At 44.4% G+C, this 16,758-nt stretch overlaps 1 protein-coding gene across 3 annotated transcripts in view; it reads left to right on the top strand.

The window, feature by feature from the left end:
- The first annotated feature begins 1,580 nt into the window (after positions 1–1,580).
- The window catches only part of LOC146798519 (ephrin type-A receptor 4-B-like), a 239,340-nt gene continuing 224,162 nt past the window's right edge, over positions 1,581–16,758 (top strand). Inside the window, exon 1 of one of the 3 annotated variants that reach the window (XM_085625810.1) lies at positions 1,581–2,384. In XM_085625810.1, the coding sequence (XP_085481936.1) occupies positions 2,303–2,384 (82 nt within the window). In that variant the 5' untranslated portion in view covers positions 1,581–2,302. Of the gene's footprint in view, positions 2,385–16,656; positions 16,749–16,758 lie in introns of those variants that run through there. The other 2 variants (XM_085625812.1, XM_085625811.1) reach the window with 2 other exon arrangements.

The raw sequence follows: 16,758 nt of genomic DNA, 5'->3' as shown, positions 1-16,758 counted from the left end.
AATCATCCATTGTTTTTCATAGATATTTCTTGTTACCCTCTGTACGTCTTTTATTAATATTTTCATAGTGCTGTACCTTGCTTTTTATTTGTTTCAATAAAGCTCTTTAAACACAAAGAAGAAAGAGGTTTGGAGAAATAACATTAACAGGACTATTGAATGTGATATGTGTTAAAGAAGCTTCTATGGAGTTGGAGGATGTCTAATTGTGATTTTTTTTGTGTTAACGGGGGTTTACAAGATGCCGAGTTGACTTATTTTAGTGGATCAATGATGGGACGCTAGTAGTTTTACTGAAGATTTGATTACTGACTACATTTTTTTTTTCTTGCAGATTTATATAGCGCGAACTCGACCCAAAAGTATTGGAGCGCTGTACATGAGCACCAGTTACATTACACAAGGACGCATTCATTGATTGCTGTTCTGGCAATGTGCGTGATGAAAGTGTAATTCAGAAAACGGTGACAGGATATAGTGCTCTCAGCAATAGCTCGAGCGGTGATGTATGTGACGATTGGCACAGGAATGGCGAGACTGGTGTTCCCATTCACTCTCCATCTGGAAGACGTTTCATTTCTTCACTTTTTAATGGCCATGAGTTGTATTGATTATATAAATAATTTAAGATGTAATTGTATCTAGTATATTGTACTGCTGGCAAGTTTTATTATATGTTCTTTTTGTGTCATTTATAGGAGGGAGGGATGTGTGGTATTCTATGAAAGGAGTTTGCTATAATGCATGTTTACATTCATTATATCTAAGGCTCCCTGTTTTCCGTTTTTACAGATTTTTACAGGTAAATACAGACAGAAAACCATTTCTTTTTTGTCTGTATTTATTTTTAAATGTTGATAAAAACGGAAATTGGGTGCTTTTAAAGTGATTCTAAATACACTTTGTCATTACTGCAAGACCAATAACTGTGTGGATTGATAGGTAAGGGGGTTAAAAAAAAAAAGGAATTTTAGTAAAGAAGCTTAACCAGCAGTAGATATGTTCAAGGCTGATACTGAAGTGAGCATATTTTCATGTAAGTGCATTGATTTATCTTCTGCGGTTGGTCATATCACTGAAACATGGCCGGCATTCAACCATAACTGCATATTTATTGGTTAAATAAATATGGAAATATACCAGTTTCAGCTTTATTTTTTCACAAAACCCATAATAAATATGCATAAATACAGATAACGTTGACAAAAAATAAATATGGATAAATACAGACGGAAATGCCCCAAAAATAAATACCATAAAACCGGGAGCCCTAATCCAATGCTTGTTCTGTATTCATGTCAGAATTTTGAGCTACGTTCTTGTTCTTTCGCGCTCATTGTATATTCTAAGGTTGGTCAGTTGAGTCTCTGCCTGCGTTTGCTCTGAATTGCTTTTCACTTTATACCTTATGGGTGGCTTTCTACTTTCCATGGTCCCATATTACAGACTTTTGATAGCATTCCTCCCCTTGCCTTCCTGTTCAAGTAAACAGCTCCCGCCAAGTTAGAAAAAGTGAAACATTCTTGGTATCCTGGAAGGTGTTTCTGACTCGAGGGCTGTACTTTGGTCGCCGAGATATCATCCCATCCACGCTGAGCTGCGGGCATGTGTAGGAATACCAGCAGCGGTGGCCCCGCCTCGCCTCCCCTGCTCTGGGCCGAGCCTCGTGTTTATTATTCTGCCGGTGGTGGAGCGACGAGTGAGTCAGAGGAGCGGCCGCAGTCCTGGACGGAGTCAGTCCCGGGAGACGGGCCATATCTGCGGGCGCCGAGGCGCAGGCGTCAGTCCCTCGGCATCACCAGCAGTCGCCCTCGTACACCCTCCAGGCTCCAGCAGATATACACGGAACAGACCATTAGGGGTCACAGCCACGACACAGACACCTGGGCGCCGTGGCTCGGGTGTATACACGCACCACAAACTGAAGCGACCCAAGTGTGCACAGAACCGGCACGCGCACACTCCGGCACCTACAGCGAATGCACGGACACGCCCAACAAGCCACCCAGGAACATCAACAGCCACAATCTGACTGAAGCAAAAGGCCGCAGCCCATCTTTTACACTTAAACTCTACCTGCCCTCCGCTGTCACCCTTGCCTGCTGAGCTACAACGCGCATCGACATATATACACCGTGGCACAGGAACGCAGTCAGAATGCGCACACGCTCTTTTATTAAATGATCTACTCATAAAATAGCAGATACTGAATCGCGCAGATATCTATGTGGACTAAAATATTCCGACACACACACCTTGGCATAAAGCGCCTTGACGCGGCGGCGCTCACTGGAACAGCGCCATGATGGTGGTGACTGGCCACCTGACTGTCCTGCTGTGCTGGATCGGGCTTTGCGGTGCTGTGACCCAGAAACCACTTGAAGGTGAGTACAAACATATTTTTCTGTTTTGCAAATGCCTGTCTCTTGCTGTGCTATCGCTCGAAATGACAATCTCGGCGCTGTTAGTTTCTCGGTGGCTAGCAGTGTCTATCACCTTCCTCCGTACCACACCATGATTCGATTTCGAGCCATGGTCGTTATAATGTTGAAGTCCCTGTTTTTTTTTCTTTTGTTTTCTTTGCTGTTTTACATAGCGCGAACTCTACCCAAAGGTTTTGGGGCGCTTTACATGACCACCTGACTCTTGTCATCAAAAGTGCCTGCCTCAGTGTGTATTTCCTGGCGACGTTCCGGCACTTGCCTTCAGTTTTGTCTGTCGTTTTCACCTAGATGCTTCTGATGAGCTGGACGGGCTATTCCATAGTTAGTGGTTTTCTTGCGAGCTGGAGGTGACTGCCCCTACCTCTGGTTTTCGTGTGGGTTTAAAGTGTTTGGCTTACTGCAGGTTCTTCCCAGGTAGATTTGAAATGTCTGTCTCTAGGCATGTTTTTTGCACATTGACCCGCCTGCTCGCGGTCATCAGTCCTTCACTCGTAGCTGAGCTCAATGTGTCAGTCTCCTGTTTATTTATGCCTGTGCTGTCTGGTTATGTTACCCGAGTCCCGGTTGTGGATCCCCGATTGGCTTGAAGTGCCCGTGCCCAGGCTGCGGGTAACCTGTATGGATAAAGTGCTTGCACAGAGGCCGAGGTTCTGCCGTGGTCTTGACATCCTCCGCTCCCGGCTGTGGATGTGTGGTTTTGACGTTCTTGTACATAGGCTGTGGTTCTACTTTGGGTTTCAAAGGCGCATTCCACCCCCCCCCCCCCCCCGGAGTTTTATACAGCGCGAACTTGACCCGAAGGTATCTGAGCGCTTTACTTGAGCACCAGTGCGTTACACAAGGACACATTCATTTTCGTTAGGCCCGTGGAGATTAAGTGGTTTGCCCACAATCATAGGATGTTGAGCGTTGTTGCCGAGACTGGAACCCGGTTCCTCAGATTTGAGGTCGACCTCCCTAGCCGTTAGGCCACATCCTCTCCTTGGTGCTCATGTGCGCTTGAGCTTTCTATGCATTGGCAGCGGCTCTTGTTTAGGTGAAGCACCTTTGCAGGAACCATGACTCCTGTGGGCTTGTTGTGCCTATGCACAGACTGATGTTCCTTTGTGAGCTTAAAGTACCTGTGCATAGGTCTTGGTTCTTGTGTTCTTATAAACTGCCTATGCATAGGTTATGGTTCTTTTGAGAGCGTGAGGTGCACATGCATAGGCTTCGGTACTTTTATGGGTTTGAAGTGCCTGTGCACAGGCTGTGTTTCTTGTGTGGGTTTGAAGTGCATATGCATAGGTTGTGTGTCTTTCAAGATCCTGGGGTGCATGTGCATAGGCTGAGGTTTTTTGTGTGCTTGAAGTGCCTATGCGTAGGTTGTAGTTGTTTTGTGTGTTAGAAGTGCCTGTGCGTAGTCTGAGGTTATTATCACGGTTTGAAGTATAAGTGTTGGACTGTTGTTGTTTTGTGGCCTTGAAGTGCCATGCATAGGTTGAGGTTCTTTTGTGGTGTGAAGTGCCTCTGCATGGACTGAGGTTCTTTTGCAGGTTAGATTATTATTGCCCATACATGGAGTGTAGTTTTCGTTTGTGTTTGAAGTGCCCTTTGTTAGGCTGTAGTTCTTTTGACAGCACTATGTCCCCACGCATAAGCTATGGTTCTCTTGTGGGCTTGATGCGTCTCTGCATATGCATTGGCTCTCATGTGGACCTGAAATGACTGTGCATAGGCTGTGGGTTTGAAGTGCTTGTACATTAGCTGCGGCTCTCATGTGCTCTGAAAGAGCCTATGCATTGACTGGGCATTGATTGTGGCTCTCGAGTGGGTTTGAAGTGCTTGTACATTAGCTCCGGCTCTCATGTGCTCTGAAAGATTCTATGCATTGACTGTGGCTCTCGTGTGGGTTTGAAGCGCCTACACAGAAGCTTTTGCTCTTATGGGTGCTTGAGGTGCCCATGTGTAGACTGTTGTTCTTTTGTGGGCTTTAAATACCAGTCCATATACTGTGATTCTTGTGTGAGCTTTAAGTGAGTGCGCACCGGCTGGGGTTTTCTTGTGTGCTTGAAGTGCCTCTACACAGGTTGTGGGTCTCCTGTGGATTTCACGTGCTTGTGAGTTGGCTTACATGTGGGTTTGAAGTGCCTGTGCAAAGTCTTTGGTTCTTTTTAGAGCTTGGGTTGTCCATACATATGTTGTGGTTCTTTTGCTGGTTTGAAGACCCTATGCATATGTTGTGCTCCTCTGTGGTTTAAAGTGCCCATGCATAGGCTGTGCCTGTGCCCGTGATTGGTTGTGGCTCTTTTATGGGGTTCAAAAACCTGCCTCTTTTATAGGCTTCAATTTCACATGTATAGGTTGTGGTTATGTTTTTGTGGTTGAAGTGCATGTGACAAGGCTATGGTTCTCTTTTGGGCTTGAATTGCCCATGCATACATGAACTATGGTTCAAAGTGTCTGTGCATAGGTTGTGGTTCTCATGTGGTTTGAAACACCAGTGCATATGTTGTGGTTCTTTTGAGATCTTGAGGTGTCTGTGCACAGGCTATGGTTCTTTGCTAGGTTTGAAATGCCTGTGCATACATTGTGGTTGTTTTGTATACTTGAAGTGCCAATGCATAGGCAGTGGGACTTGTGTGCATTTCAAGTACCCATGCATAGATTAAAGTGCCTGTTCACAGTCTGTGCCATTTTTTGAGAGCTTGAGGTGCCTGTACGTAGACTGTGGTTCTTTTGTGGGTTTCAAGTGCTCATGCATAGGCTGTGGTTATTATGTGTGCTTGACGTGCCTGTAGACTCGGTGGTCCCAGGTATAGGCTCTGGTTCTTTTGTTGGTTTGAAATGCTCATGCATAGGCTGTGTTGTTCTCGTGTAGGTTTGAAGTAACTGTGCTTAGCTGTGATTCTTTTAAAAGCAAGGTATGCCGCTGCATAGGCTGTAGTTGTGCCTGTGTAGAGGCTATGATTCTCTTGTGGGTTTGAAGCGCCAATGCATAAGTAGATCTTGAGGTGCCCGTGCCCATGCTGTGTTTCTTTTGTGGGTTTGAAGAGCCCAGGCATAGGCTGTGGTTCTTTTGTGGGTTTGAAATGGTCATGCATAGGCTGTGGTTCGCGGGAGGGTTTGAAGTGGCAGTGCATAGCTGAGATTTTTTGGGAAAGTATGAGGTGTGTGCATTTGTGTGCTTTGAGTGCCGGTGCATAAGCTGTCGTTCTCGCGTGTACTTGAAGTGCCCTTTGCCGGGGACTGATTTTCGGAAGCCGGACGTGTTTGTCTGACACCAGGTGTTGTTTTTGAGGTTCGGGAAAGTTGAACCTTGGAATGCATGCATTCTGGTCATGCGGTACACACACTACAACGAAATGTGGCTGGCGAAAAGACGAGACAGCAGCACAATCAGACGGGACAAGAGATAGAGGAGGGGTGTGTAAAATGTACATTACAGGTAACAGAGGTTGCGACAAAAAGGGAAATGGGACAAGGATCTTACAAATAGATCAAAAAGAAAGACTACGTAGAAATAGACAATATAATAAGTGACCTTAGAGGGACAGTCGAAGAGAGGTCTGGGATGGGGCGTAGCTACACTGGTGCAATAGGTGCAGTGGCACCGGCCATAGAGGTGCGAGGTCCTCTCTCAAGGTCAATTATTGCATTTCTTGCAAGATGGCCCCAACCTAGCGACGCCATTGATCTGTGAGTCCGTGAACGAGAGGTCGGAAGAGAATTACAGTGGAAATAAGGGGGCAGTTTTACAAGCCCCTTGCGACACTTTTGTGCCGCCGTTGCGTCCCTTTTGAGACGCGTTGGCGGTGTAAAAAATGTGGCCAATTTACAACATGACGCATTTAGGGAGATGCGGTATTCTGTAAAGCCCTGAGTCACATTATACCTGCGTCAGGGATAATGTATGCAGGGTGGGCGTTCCCACGCAGGGAAGCCTCGTAAAAGTGACGCAGTGAAATCTACAAGATTTCACTGCGTCACTTCTAGGACGCCACTGCGTCAAAACCTTACGCCTGCTTGAAGCAGGAGGAAGGAGTGACGCAGTACAATGAGTATAGGCCTCCCCATGCATTGCTGGAGTAGCTTCATGCTTGTGACATGACTCCAGCAATGCATGACTTTTTCCCCAACAGATGCCTCAGAATTTCTGACGCATCTGTCATTCTTTGCACCATAGTCCCCCGTATTGTAAATACGGCACATCCATGGTGGCGCAAGGGTTTCTCAGGGTGGTGCAGGGATGCATCTCTACAGACGCATCACTTTCTTGTAAATCTGCCCCGGTGTTATTAGGGCTCTGGGCGTCTTGCCTATCCCAGCAGCAGTACATTCCGCTTAAAGGGAAACGTGCCTGGGTCGGTAAAAAACAAGCCCCTTTCAGTACTATTTTACGTCTATTGGTCTGGGGGGCAGACTCGGATTAACACGGTTCACTTTGTTATTCCTGGCCTGACCCCCTGGAAGCACAGAACCACAGAAGGCTCGAAGATGAGTGTTTATTTTTCTTTGTAAAACACAACTGTGCCCTCACGCGCATGCGAGGTGACCACTGGCAACTTCTTGGCATGTGATGTGGCATCTGCAGTTCACTCAGCATTTAATCTGAATGATTCATGCAACAATTCATTTCAGTGGTTTGTGGGATTTTCTTTCTACGATGTCAGTCCTTTGACTAAAGGCGCTTATTTTGAAAAGAATCACTTTCACTGATAATTTGTGAGTAATGTACGGAAGGTCCAGGCTTGAACATCAAATCCAGTAAATCTTAACTTAAAAAGGACGCATTTGCAGAGCAAAATATACTCCTTTTAGCTGCTGAAATATATAGCTACACTACAAAGGTGGCCGACGCAGTCACTCTGACAATCAAGTTAATATAACTATGGAGAATAATTTGAAGAATGTTGAAAATCTTTTTTTTTCTGGAGCCTCAGTGTGTTAGCGGCCGCCCACTGCTCTTAATAATAACACAATATTATTATCATTTTATTTTTCCGTACTGAAGCATGTTTACCAGGCGGGCGGAACTGGGCTGTCATCACAGCCAGAAGGGGAGGAGTGGTTGGGGTACTTAAGTGCGTTTGACAGTTTGGCCGGCCGTCTTGGGCCGGCCAAACCGTCATGGGCACTTAGCATGTTTTTGCTACTTGGCTGTATTGCACAGCCTGGGTGTAGAACATGCACAGGCTCCCACTGCCTGTCTGAGCGCTGAACCACGGTGCTCCGACCAATCACAATGCTGCTGTCATGCTGGTGACAGCAGCCTTGTGATTGGTTTAGGGGAATCTGTGTGTGCTTCTTGCTACCTGTAGGAACAGAGGAGGACAGAGACGAGGCGGCGGCCTGCCGCCGAGTAAGTTCCTTTTATCACATTTTCTAACCCCGTGCTCACCCATACTTCTCGGTGGCAGCCGCCACTGGTGTGTTTAATGTACTTAACTATCAATGGGGAAGCCTTTGCTGTGCGTAAAACATGAAGTAGATTTTAGATTTAGCTTTTGTAGTTATCATTCTTTGGATTCCCAAAGGACTCAGAGATGGTTCACAAGCATTACAGGATACTGTACTGCCCATCAACAAACTAACACCACAGCACTAACACAATAACACCACCGTCGACAAGTCATTACCCCAAACCCGTCCCCCAGTCTCAGTCTATGCTATGTGAGGTGGTCCTCATGTAGCATGGACTGGGTCGGGGAGGACTAAGGTCTCGGGTAATGAAGATTACCGATAAGTAATGTATTCAGTGTTTTCAATGTGATCTTGAATAACAACTTCTATAAATCTTCAAAAGATAATGAATTCTTCCGGTGCCACGATTCCGGGTTTGCTGGAATGGATGTGCTATTTATTGCATATGATTGATGACAATACCCTGAGGTATGCTTTTATTGGATGTGATAAAAGTACAGTTTACAAGTTTTTGGGGCATAACATACATATTTTGGTGCTTACCACATCAACATCCGTACATTTTTCCACTGATTGAATTCTGGCAGCCTCGACCAGCCAAAATTTAACAACGAGTGAGCTATTTAATGCAACCCAGAAATTACAGACTGCAGTAACTTTGAAATTCTGATCCCTGAGCGAACAGGGGTATAAGAAGAGGTTGGAAATTCCAACTAACTCGTAATCCGGGCCTTTGTCTTTATTATACTGCATTTCCCCATATAAAAGTAAAAACTTTTTTGCCAACACATTTTGTTCCAATGTAGTATGTACCAGAAAATTCATCAGTGGTCACTATTCCACAGCTCATTTATATAGGGGTCCAATAAGTGGTGTAACTAGTTTGCCATGGGCCCTTGTGCAAGCAAAGTGAGTGGGCCCCTTGCTAGGGTGACATCTGTCTGTTAGCCACCCCGACACTCTTCAACCTTGTTCGACATAGTCTGCATCTGCCATATCAAAACTCACTATCATTCTCATACGCACAGTATTGTATTTCCTCTCCCTGAACTACATTTCTGAAAGTCAAAGCCATAACCCTAAAAAGCATGACTAAATCCAATAGTTTGGGCCCTTGCAAAGTGCATGCACACAAAGACACAACTTGCAGCGACCCCACATTCACATTGCTACCCTCACATCGGAACATCACTGGCATATGCCTCACTTTGCACTCTCACAGCACAACTTTCAATGTGTAGACCACTTACCCTGCACTCATAGAACCTTATGTTAATCCTGCATGAATAAAGGTGCACCCCTTACAATTCACTCGCAAAGCATGGTGACTATCTTACACTCACACAAGCAGACTGCTCAAACACGGGTGCACTGCTCATTAAGAAGGAACAGAGTTGGGACAGAGGGTGGCATAGGAGGCACAGGTTGAGTATATGGTGCATTGGTCCACTAGTGCAATTCAAGGCTTTTGAGGCAAGCTACTCTGAAGTCGGAATGTCTACTGAGGTTATATATCTCCCATCAGCACAACTTGAACCCGGATTGCAGACTATGTGAGTCCGATCTTTGTGGACTTTTGCAGGGAAGTGTCTTGGGATTAAAAAAAATCCAACTTGCCTTCTAAAAAAAAAGTGGTGGTGTTCTTTGTTGTGCAGGAATAAGCTAAAATAAAGAAAGAAACAAAGAAATGCAAAAGAAAACATCTGCCAACTTAATGTGGATGGCATGCGCTTCAGTAAAAAAAGTAAAACGTAAGGATTCTCACTTGTCTGTCATCATGGAACAGTAAAAAATGATGGAGCATCGAAAATACAGTTTAAAGATGGTGGCATAGTTTTGAGGCTTGTGGTAGTTATGTCTGGCACTAGGCATAGGAAAGTTGTGGTCCATGGCAACGGCAGAGGAGCGGCTGGTACTCTCATTACTCAATTAGCACTACTCTGCAGTTGCAGTTGAGCTGGCGAATGAACTAAAGTTAATTGGTGACCGGCTTGAATTCTCACAGCTGACCGGGAGGCGGTTGTACTTTGGATATTTTGTTCTGCCATGAGAGAATAAGCACTACGTGTGAGATGTAAATGTAAATGTTGTATACTTGTAAAGCGCACAGCTGCCCCAGCAACGGGGAGCGTCCCGGCGCTGTATACCGCTGGGGAACCCATCCTGGCTTTCCCTGTGAGATGGTCCCTACTGGGCATCTCCAAGGTGAAGACAAGCATCCCCAGTGCTGTTGGGGCCGTAAGTGGAGATTAAGCAAGCTATTGCCCAGAGTTGCTGAGTGGGATCCATGGTTAGAGTAGGCACCGAGGCGAGAATTATCGAGTCCGCTGACCTTGGCCCAAGACCCTGCCGCGTCGGGAATCGAACCCTGGTCCCGGGCCGACCTCTGCTCCCGGGTCTGCCGCCTCTAACCAGTGAGCCACACCAATCCACAGATAAGGGAATTTACTTCTAATCTCAGCACCCATCAGGCACCATCAAGGCGCAGTTTGTGTTTTTTAATTATATAACCTCATAAAGAACCTGGCGATCATTGTTCCTTTGCCCTCCTCCCGAGTAGGCCGATTAAATTTCAGAGGCTGAAACGCGTCCGCGTCGAAGATACTATTGTGGAGGAGTTCTTATTGAATATTTTATCAAATATGTTTTGTGACACAAGAGAGCTACAAAGATAAGGGTTATTTTGCCTCTGTGGACACTCCTTTTGGCTACCTCCAAGTGGACTGCCTTAAATAAATGGGCAGACACTAATGTTATAAACATGTTTTTAGGGTATTGGCAACATTATGCTGTCTATATCAGTGTGCATGTTGTGTATATATTTTTCTTCATGTACATTTGTATGTCTGTTTAAATGTAATGTTATTTTTATTTGAAGACCGGTTCCATCGTGTATGTGTGTCCTATTTCAAATTAGGTAATACATGTCTATAGGATTGAAGGACTAAGGTGAGGGTAATTGATTGTTCCCTACACTTTAATAAAAATAACATATTAATTCCTCCGTATCATTGTTCTCTTATAAATGTTAGCTTCAAGCAGGCTTTAAAATTATTTGTTTTTCCATTGTTTATTTAGAAGCGTTGCAAGTAGAAATGTAGCTTGCAGACCCCAGAAACAAAACCGGCCCCCATGGCAGTGAAACAGCCCCCACCCTGCTAGCGCACCCAATCGTCTGGTAGCTAATTCGACCTTGGGAAGCCATTCCTACTTCTGGTTCGAATAAGGAAAAATTGTGCATTAGCAGCCCAAAGAAGGTGTTTTAACCCCTTCGCTGCTGCGGACATTCCGCTGCAGCGCTGGGGGGGGCAGCGCGGCGGGCCTGTGCTCATGACGGAGCCGCTCCGTCATGAGCCACGGTTGACCTGTGCTCATGACGGAACGGTTCCGTCATGACTCCGCCCATTTGCGTTGTCCCCCCGCACAGGCGGGGAAACAGCGCCGCGTAGGCGGAGCGGCCGCCAACGGGCGTGTCATGACGGAACCGTTCCGTCATGAGCACACGGCAACCGTGGCTCATGACGGAACGGTTCCGTCATGAGCGGGGAAGGGGTTAAAGTTAGTTGTCCATTTGTAGCATAAAATGAAACAAACAATGCTCAAATATCTTATTTTCCCAACACTTTGTCCTAGGTAAACCCGTGTTGTTTTACTAACCACCGTCGTCTGCCCTCCACCGTCAGGTTGAATGCAGTGATTACTGTGACTGTCTTCTGAAGTCACGCAGCAGCATGAAGATAACTTGTTCATTGACCTCTGCTGGCATTAGGCTGCCAGAGCAAAATGGCACACTCTGAATTTACAAAAGTGAGCATGCGTAAGCATGCACACTGCTCATCCATTCAGTGCACGTGCAATGAGGCCTTTGTAGTGCACCCGAAGGTGCTTCGGTGGATTCTACTCCTCCAACTGTGACTCATGCAGCTGAGGAAATTGGACGGAGCTAATGGCAAGCTCCCAGTGCTGGAAGAGCTCCTGTAGCCCTAGTAGGCAGGGGTACCTACAAGTGGTCAGCCTGGCCGTGATACCATCAATGTTACGTATCTGAACTCATAGGGATTCTGAAAAATCCAGGCATTATACAAAGATCAAGTGTCGCACATGAGTCATGCACATTCAGCAGGAGAGTGTTCAGGGTGTAGTATGTGTTTTGTTGTGTGTTAGAAGAAACATCATTCTACAACCTTTCCATTCAAGAAGGCAAGATTGCCCCATAGTGAACGTTAAAAAACTCTCACACTTTGCAGTAAGAGAAAGAAAAGTAAATACCAGTCTCCATGTTAAAAGAATAAGCATCAATTTGCCAGAAGGCTAAATGGACATTTCCAACAAGTTAAGAAAAGGTTTTTGGCTAGGGATACAAAAAAGAGATTGTAGAAAGGGCAGAAAATAGGGCACGTGTACTAACCAGGGAGACCACCTTAATAACAAAAAAACAGAGCAAAGCTAGAAACAAGAATAGTGACAATAACATCAGGTTCGTGACCCAGTATACCTCACATAGCAGTGCTATTTTTAAGCTGCTGAAGAAACATTGGAATCTCCTACGTGAGATACCCGGGCTACAAAAAGTGATTTACACGAATCCATCAATCACATATAGGCGCGGGAAAACTCTAAGAAATGATCTATGCCCGAGTTACATTAGAAAAAGTAACAACAAACAATTAACATGGCTACCATCCAAACAAAAAGGTTTCTTTACCTGTACAATGTGTAACATTTGCGAACTGGGGATTAACAGAATTAAGAATTTCTCATATAATGGCTCTAGAAACTATAACATCTATAATTTCATCAATTGTAATACTATGTTCGTTATCTACGTGATTTTATGCCCTTGTGGAACCATTTACGTAGGCAGCACTAAACGTAGCTTAAAGATCAGGATTCAGGAGCATAGGAGGGCTATACTCAAACGTGACTCCAGATATCCTATATCCTATGACGGAACATTTTATTAATGAGCATGAGGGTCTTGCCAATTTCTGGTTTCATGCTATTGAACATGTGGAAAGTGCAGAAAGAGGAGGTGATCGTGAACTGCAGCTTAGGCAGTGTGAGGCAAAATGGATTTGCAGATTACGTAGTGCTATTCAAGGATTTAACAGTGATAATGAAATGCACTACTTTCTTGAAAATGATTAATGTATGCAAACCAACGGTCATGAACTTTTGCTATCTTCAGTAATGGTGGGAAACACGATATATGATTATCACATGTTGGCACAATTGCAAATGGATGTGACCAAATTGGTGGCTATAACCCTCCCCAATGATTTCTTTTCCTTCATACCTTCTATCTCTGTTTCTTTATAAACACTTGGTGAAGGACTATGATATATGGGTGAGAGTACATATCTTAATAACTGTTCCTTACTCATATCCCTAGCGCTTTTTCATACCTTGTCTGGTCCTACTGTATGTGACAAGAGTCTGGATTTTTGCTCCTGTTTCTCCTTTTATGGTGTATCTTGATTTTTTGTTGATCTAACATCTAAAAAGAAGGTGTGATATTCCATTCCCATCATTTATAGTTGATGGGATGTGATTTACTACCCATGCGCTTACACATCTGAACCCCCCTTATGGCCACACGGAATATCTGTTACTTGGATATTACATGCCACGTACTATTGGGGTTGATTTAAACTTATTTGTACAGATTTTTCCTTTCTGGGAACGTTCCACGCTTTTTAGGTCGAGGACTACCGGTCTGCCGAAAGGCAGAACCGGAAGTCGGAGATTTAATGACTTGGAGAAGAGGGGCTTGAAACCGCCCCTCTTCTCCCCTGTTCTCCATTGGCTGGCCTCGTAAATGCTGGCCAGCCACTGGAGAAGAGGTCAGTCACTCCGATTAGGCCCCGTCCTTTTCGGATCGGGGGGCGTGTTTTTAGCGAGAAGTCTCAAGGAGGAGACAACAGCAAAACACGCCCCCGAATCCGAAAAGGACGCTGCGTTTCTCCGAGGCATTTCTGCCTCGGAGAAAGGCGGTGGTGTCTGCCGGTGCCCTCGTTCCTCTTTACTTGTTTTTCCACTGGCCTGTTTCGAATCCTCCGTTTTGTTTTATGTAAATGAATGCCACGTTACAGATTGCTAATTGTTTTAATATCTCCTTCGAGCCACAATCTATATTTTTGCATGTGTGCTTTCCCACATGAAAGATACTTACTTTGTTTGGCATTTACGTGATACTTTGTGTCAGCGAAAGAAGCAGCTGAGTTTCCTGACCACGCGTTTAAATAGAAGTTGTCACAACACATTCCCTTCCCCTTGAAAGCCAACTTTCAATTTTTTGGAAACTGGGCTAATATCATCGAGTTTGTCCCGGCTGAAGCTACAGAGAATCCCCAAATACCCTCAGATCCCTTCATGAAATGGGCTCGATCGAGTGCGTCATTTTGCTTGTAGGAGTTTTTCGAGGTTTGTTTTGCCCCAGCTGGCGTTGTTGTTGGTAAATAGGGAGCGCAATGTGTTCTGGGAGGAGAATGGCGAGCCTGTCAGCAGCCTGTCGTATCTTCACAACGGGTCAGTGTGCACCCTGGGGTGGTGGGGTGCCTGCTGAGCGCAGGGGGCTGGGCGTCCTAGGCTCGCAGTAAGAGGCGCTGTCTCTGATAGCGAGGCAGCCAGACAGGCTGCAGGGACGGAATCCGCAGAGGTACCTTCTTCATAAGAAAGCGTTCCTGCTGCTGCTGCGATCTGGTTACTGTTCGGAATCCCTTCATTAGCATATCTGATTAAAACACCCAGTGCCCCATTTCTGCTCCCAGCGTGAGGCAAGGCAGAGGGATGAGTCCCGGGTGCCCTTATCATTCCCACTCAGGCTTATCCCCAAACCACCCACAGGTGAAATTGTGATGCAAAGTACCTGGCTAAACACAGGCTGGGCTCTCCCGCCCCCTCTGTAAACACCACACTGTTTGCCCTATTATTGGATAAAACCTCCCAGAGGAGGATGCGCCGCTCTGAGATACACTGTTTATTTGGTTGTGGTTTTAAAACACGTAATCCCGCAGTAATTGCTTTTCTGAATCAAGAGGTAAATGGGTTTGCACTAAGAAACCTGCCCCGGGACAAGCAAATCTTTAAATTATTACTTTGGCTTCATTAAAATAATGGCCCGTATCCTCACAGATGAAGAGTCTTTTCCAGGCGACTCATCGCCGGGTTGACTTCTTGGATTAGGGCTGTTAATTGATTCCGCACCTGTGAGTTTCTTTCTTCTGGGCTCATTTTACATGGAGGTCTCACTGAATCCCGCGCTTTAACTGAATTCAATGGATTCTTTAATTTGAAACTGCATAAACGGCACTATCCAGCCATTTCATTCATTCAAAATCGGGATTTATTGCGATTATTTTTTGTGTCCCAAAAAATTGAACATCATAAAAATATCAGTGAATTCTTGAGTTAAAGGGACTGATGTAGGACATAAATGTAGTCATTGATTTAAATGACGTGTGTTACTCGCACAGTGTGTTCTTTATCCCTTTCCAAATATGTATGTTGTAATATTAACACATCTTTCTTATGTAAATATGCACACAAATACACACACATATAGACATATATTTATCATATGTGGTAGTGATGAGTTTAGAATGTTACCACTTACCACTGCGAAGATGTGTTGTTTTGTTAAAATCCATTTTGTTAATATTTCCCTGCAAGCTAAAAACAAGCATTTACAATGCAATGGTCTCGGCATTGGTAAAGTTAGAGCTATTGGCATTGCTCATGACATTATTTTTGTTTATGTTTTTGTTTTTAAAACATTTAAAGAAACGGCATTGTCATGAGCACTGCCAATAGCTCTAACTTTAACAATGCCGAGACCGTTGCATTGTAAATGCTTGTTTCCCTTCTTATTATTATTTTTTGATAATAATTTACCAGTCAATTATCTTTGTTGAGCATAACACTCCAATTTTATATAGTTTTCTGGTTCATAACAATCAGATTTATATTTTATATTCTATATTGATTGCCAAATGTCTGCTTATTCATGACAATTTATGAGTTTCAATTGGTGACTTTCTCTTCTATTCCAATGCATTGAGCTATATCCAGCATGGGTGGTATTTTCAGTCTCAATTTGTATATAAGACGTTATGCACCATTTTCTGTCAGGATTGTCAACTTGACATCCTTACAGGTCTTAACTATGGTAAAAAATTGCTCGTATATTGCCCGTTTCAATATGGCGTCCGTATTTCACCGCACTGATGACCATCACTCCCTCTTTCCTCATCTTTTAATTTTCCTTATTGGACATCAGTGTTTTTCAGTCACCCTATTCTAGTCTTTATATGCGATGCATTTTCCCTGACTCGGAGTGAGAAATTCTAATACACACAGGGTGTGTGTTTTCAAACTATCACAAATGATATGTATTTATCGACTTCATTCGGGACATATTGCCCATTCCAAAATGGCGCTTCGTTTTTTACATGTAGACGAACATTTCTGCTTGAGATTAGTGTATTCTATCACCTTACTTTAGTTGAACCACGATACATATGACACTTTTCTGTGTTTCTGTGTTTTTAATTTAATTAGATGGTGTAGCGAACCGCAAACACTGCACGCTTTCACCACTACTTACAGACCTCTAGAATCTCGAAAAACACTTTTTTACTAATTCTATGTGTTCCCTGGATATTTTTTTTTTCAGACAAAACACCGTTAACGCAACTAATTTCCTATCTTTCTAACTGCCTAAAAATGGAGACTGACTCAGTTTTAGATATCAGAGACCATGATCCGGGGTCCACATTCATACCGATTGGTTGGTTTCTGATGAGGGGGCGGAGTCCCGTATATTTATTTGCCATGGCGGGCCTCTTACTTTGCAACGAGGAATACGCCGTCACATCTAGAACTCTGTCCAGGCTATTGCCGGTAAGATTGT

The sequence above is a fragment of the Triturus cristatus genome, chromosome 9 (genome assembly GCF_964204655.1).
Source record: "Triturus cristatus chromosome 9, aTriCri1.1, whole genome shotgun sequence".
In the NCBI taxonomy this organism is placed as follows: domain Eukaryota; kingdom Metazoa; phylum Chordata; class Amphibia; order Caudata; family Salamandridae; genus Triturus; species Triturus cristatus.
This window is presented reverse-complemented; position numbering and strand designations above follow the sequence as displayed.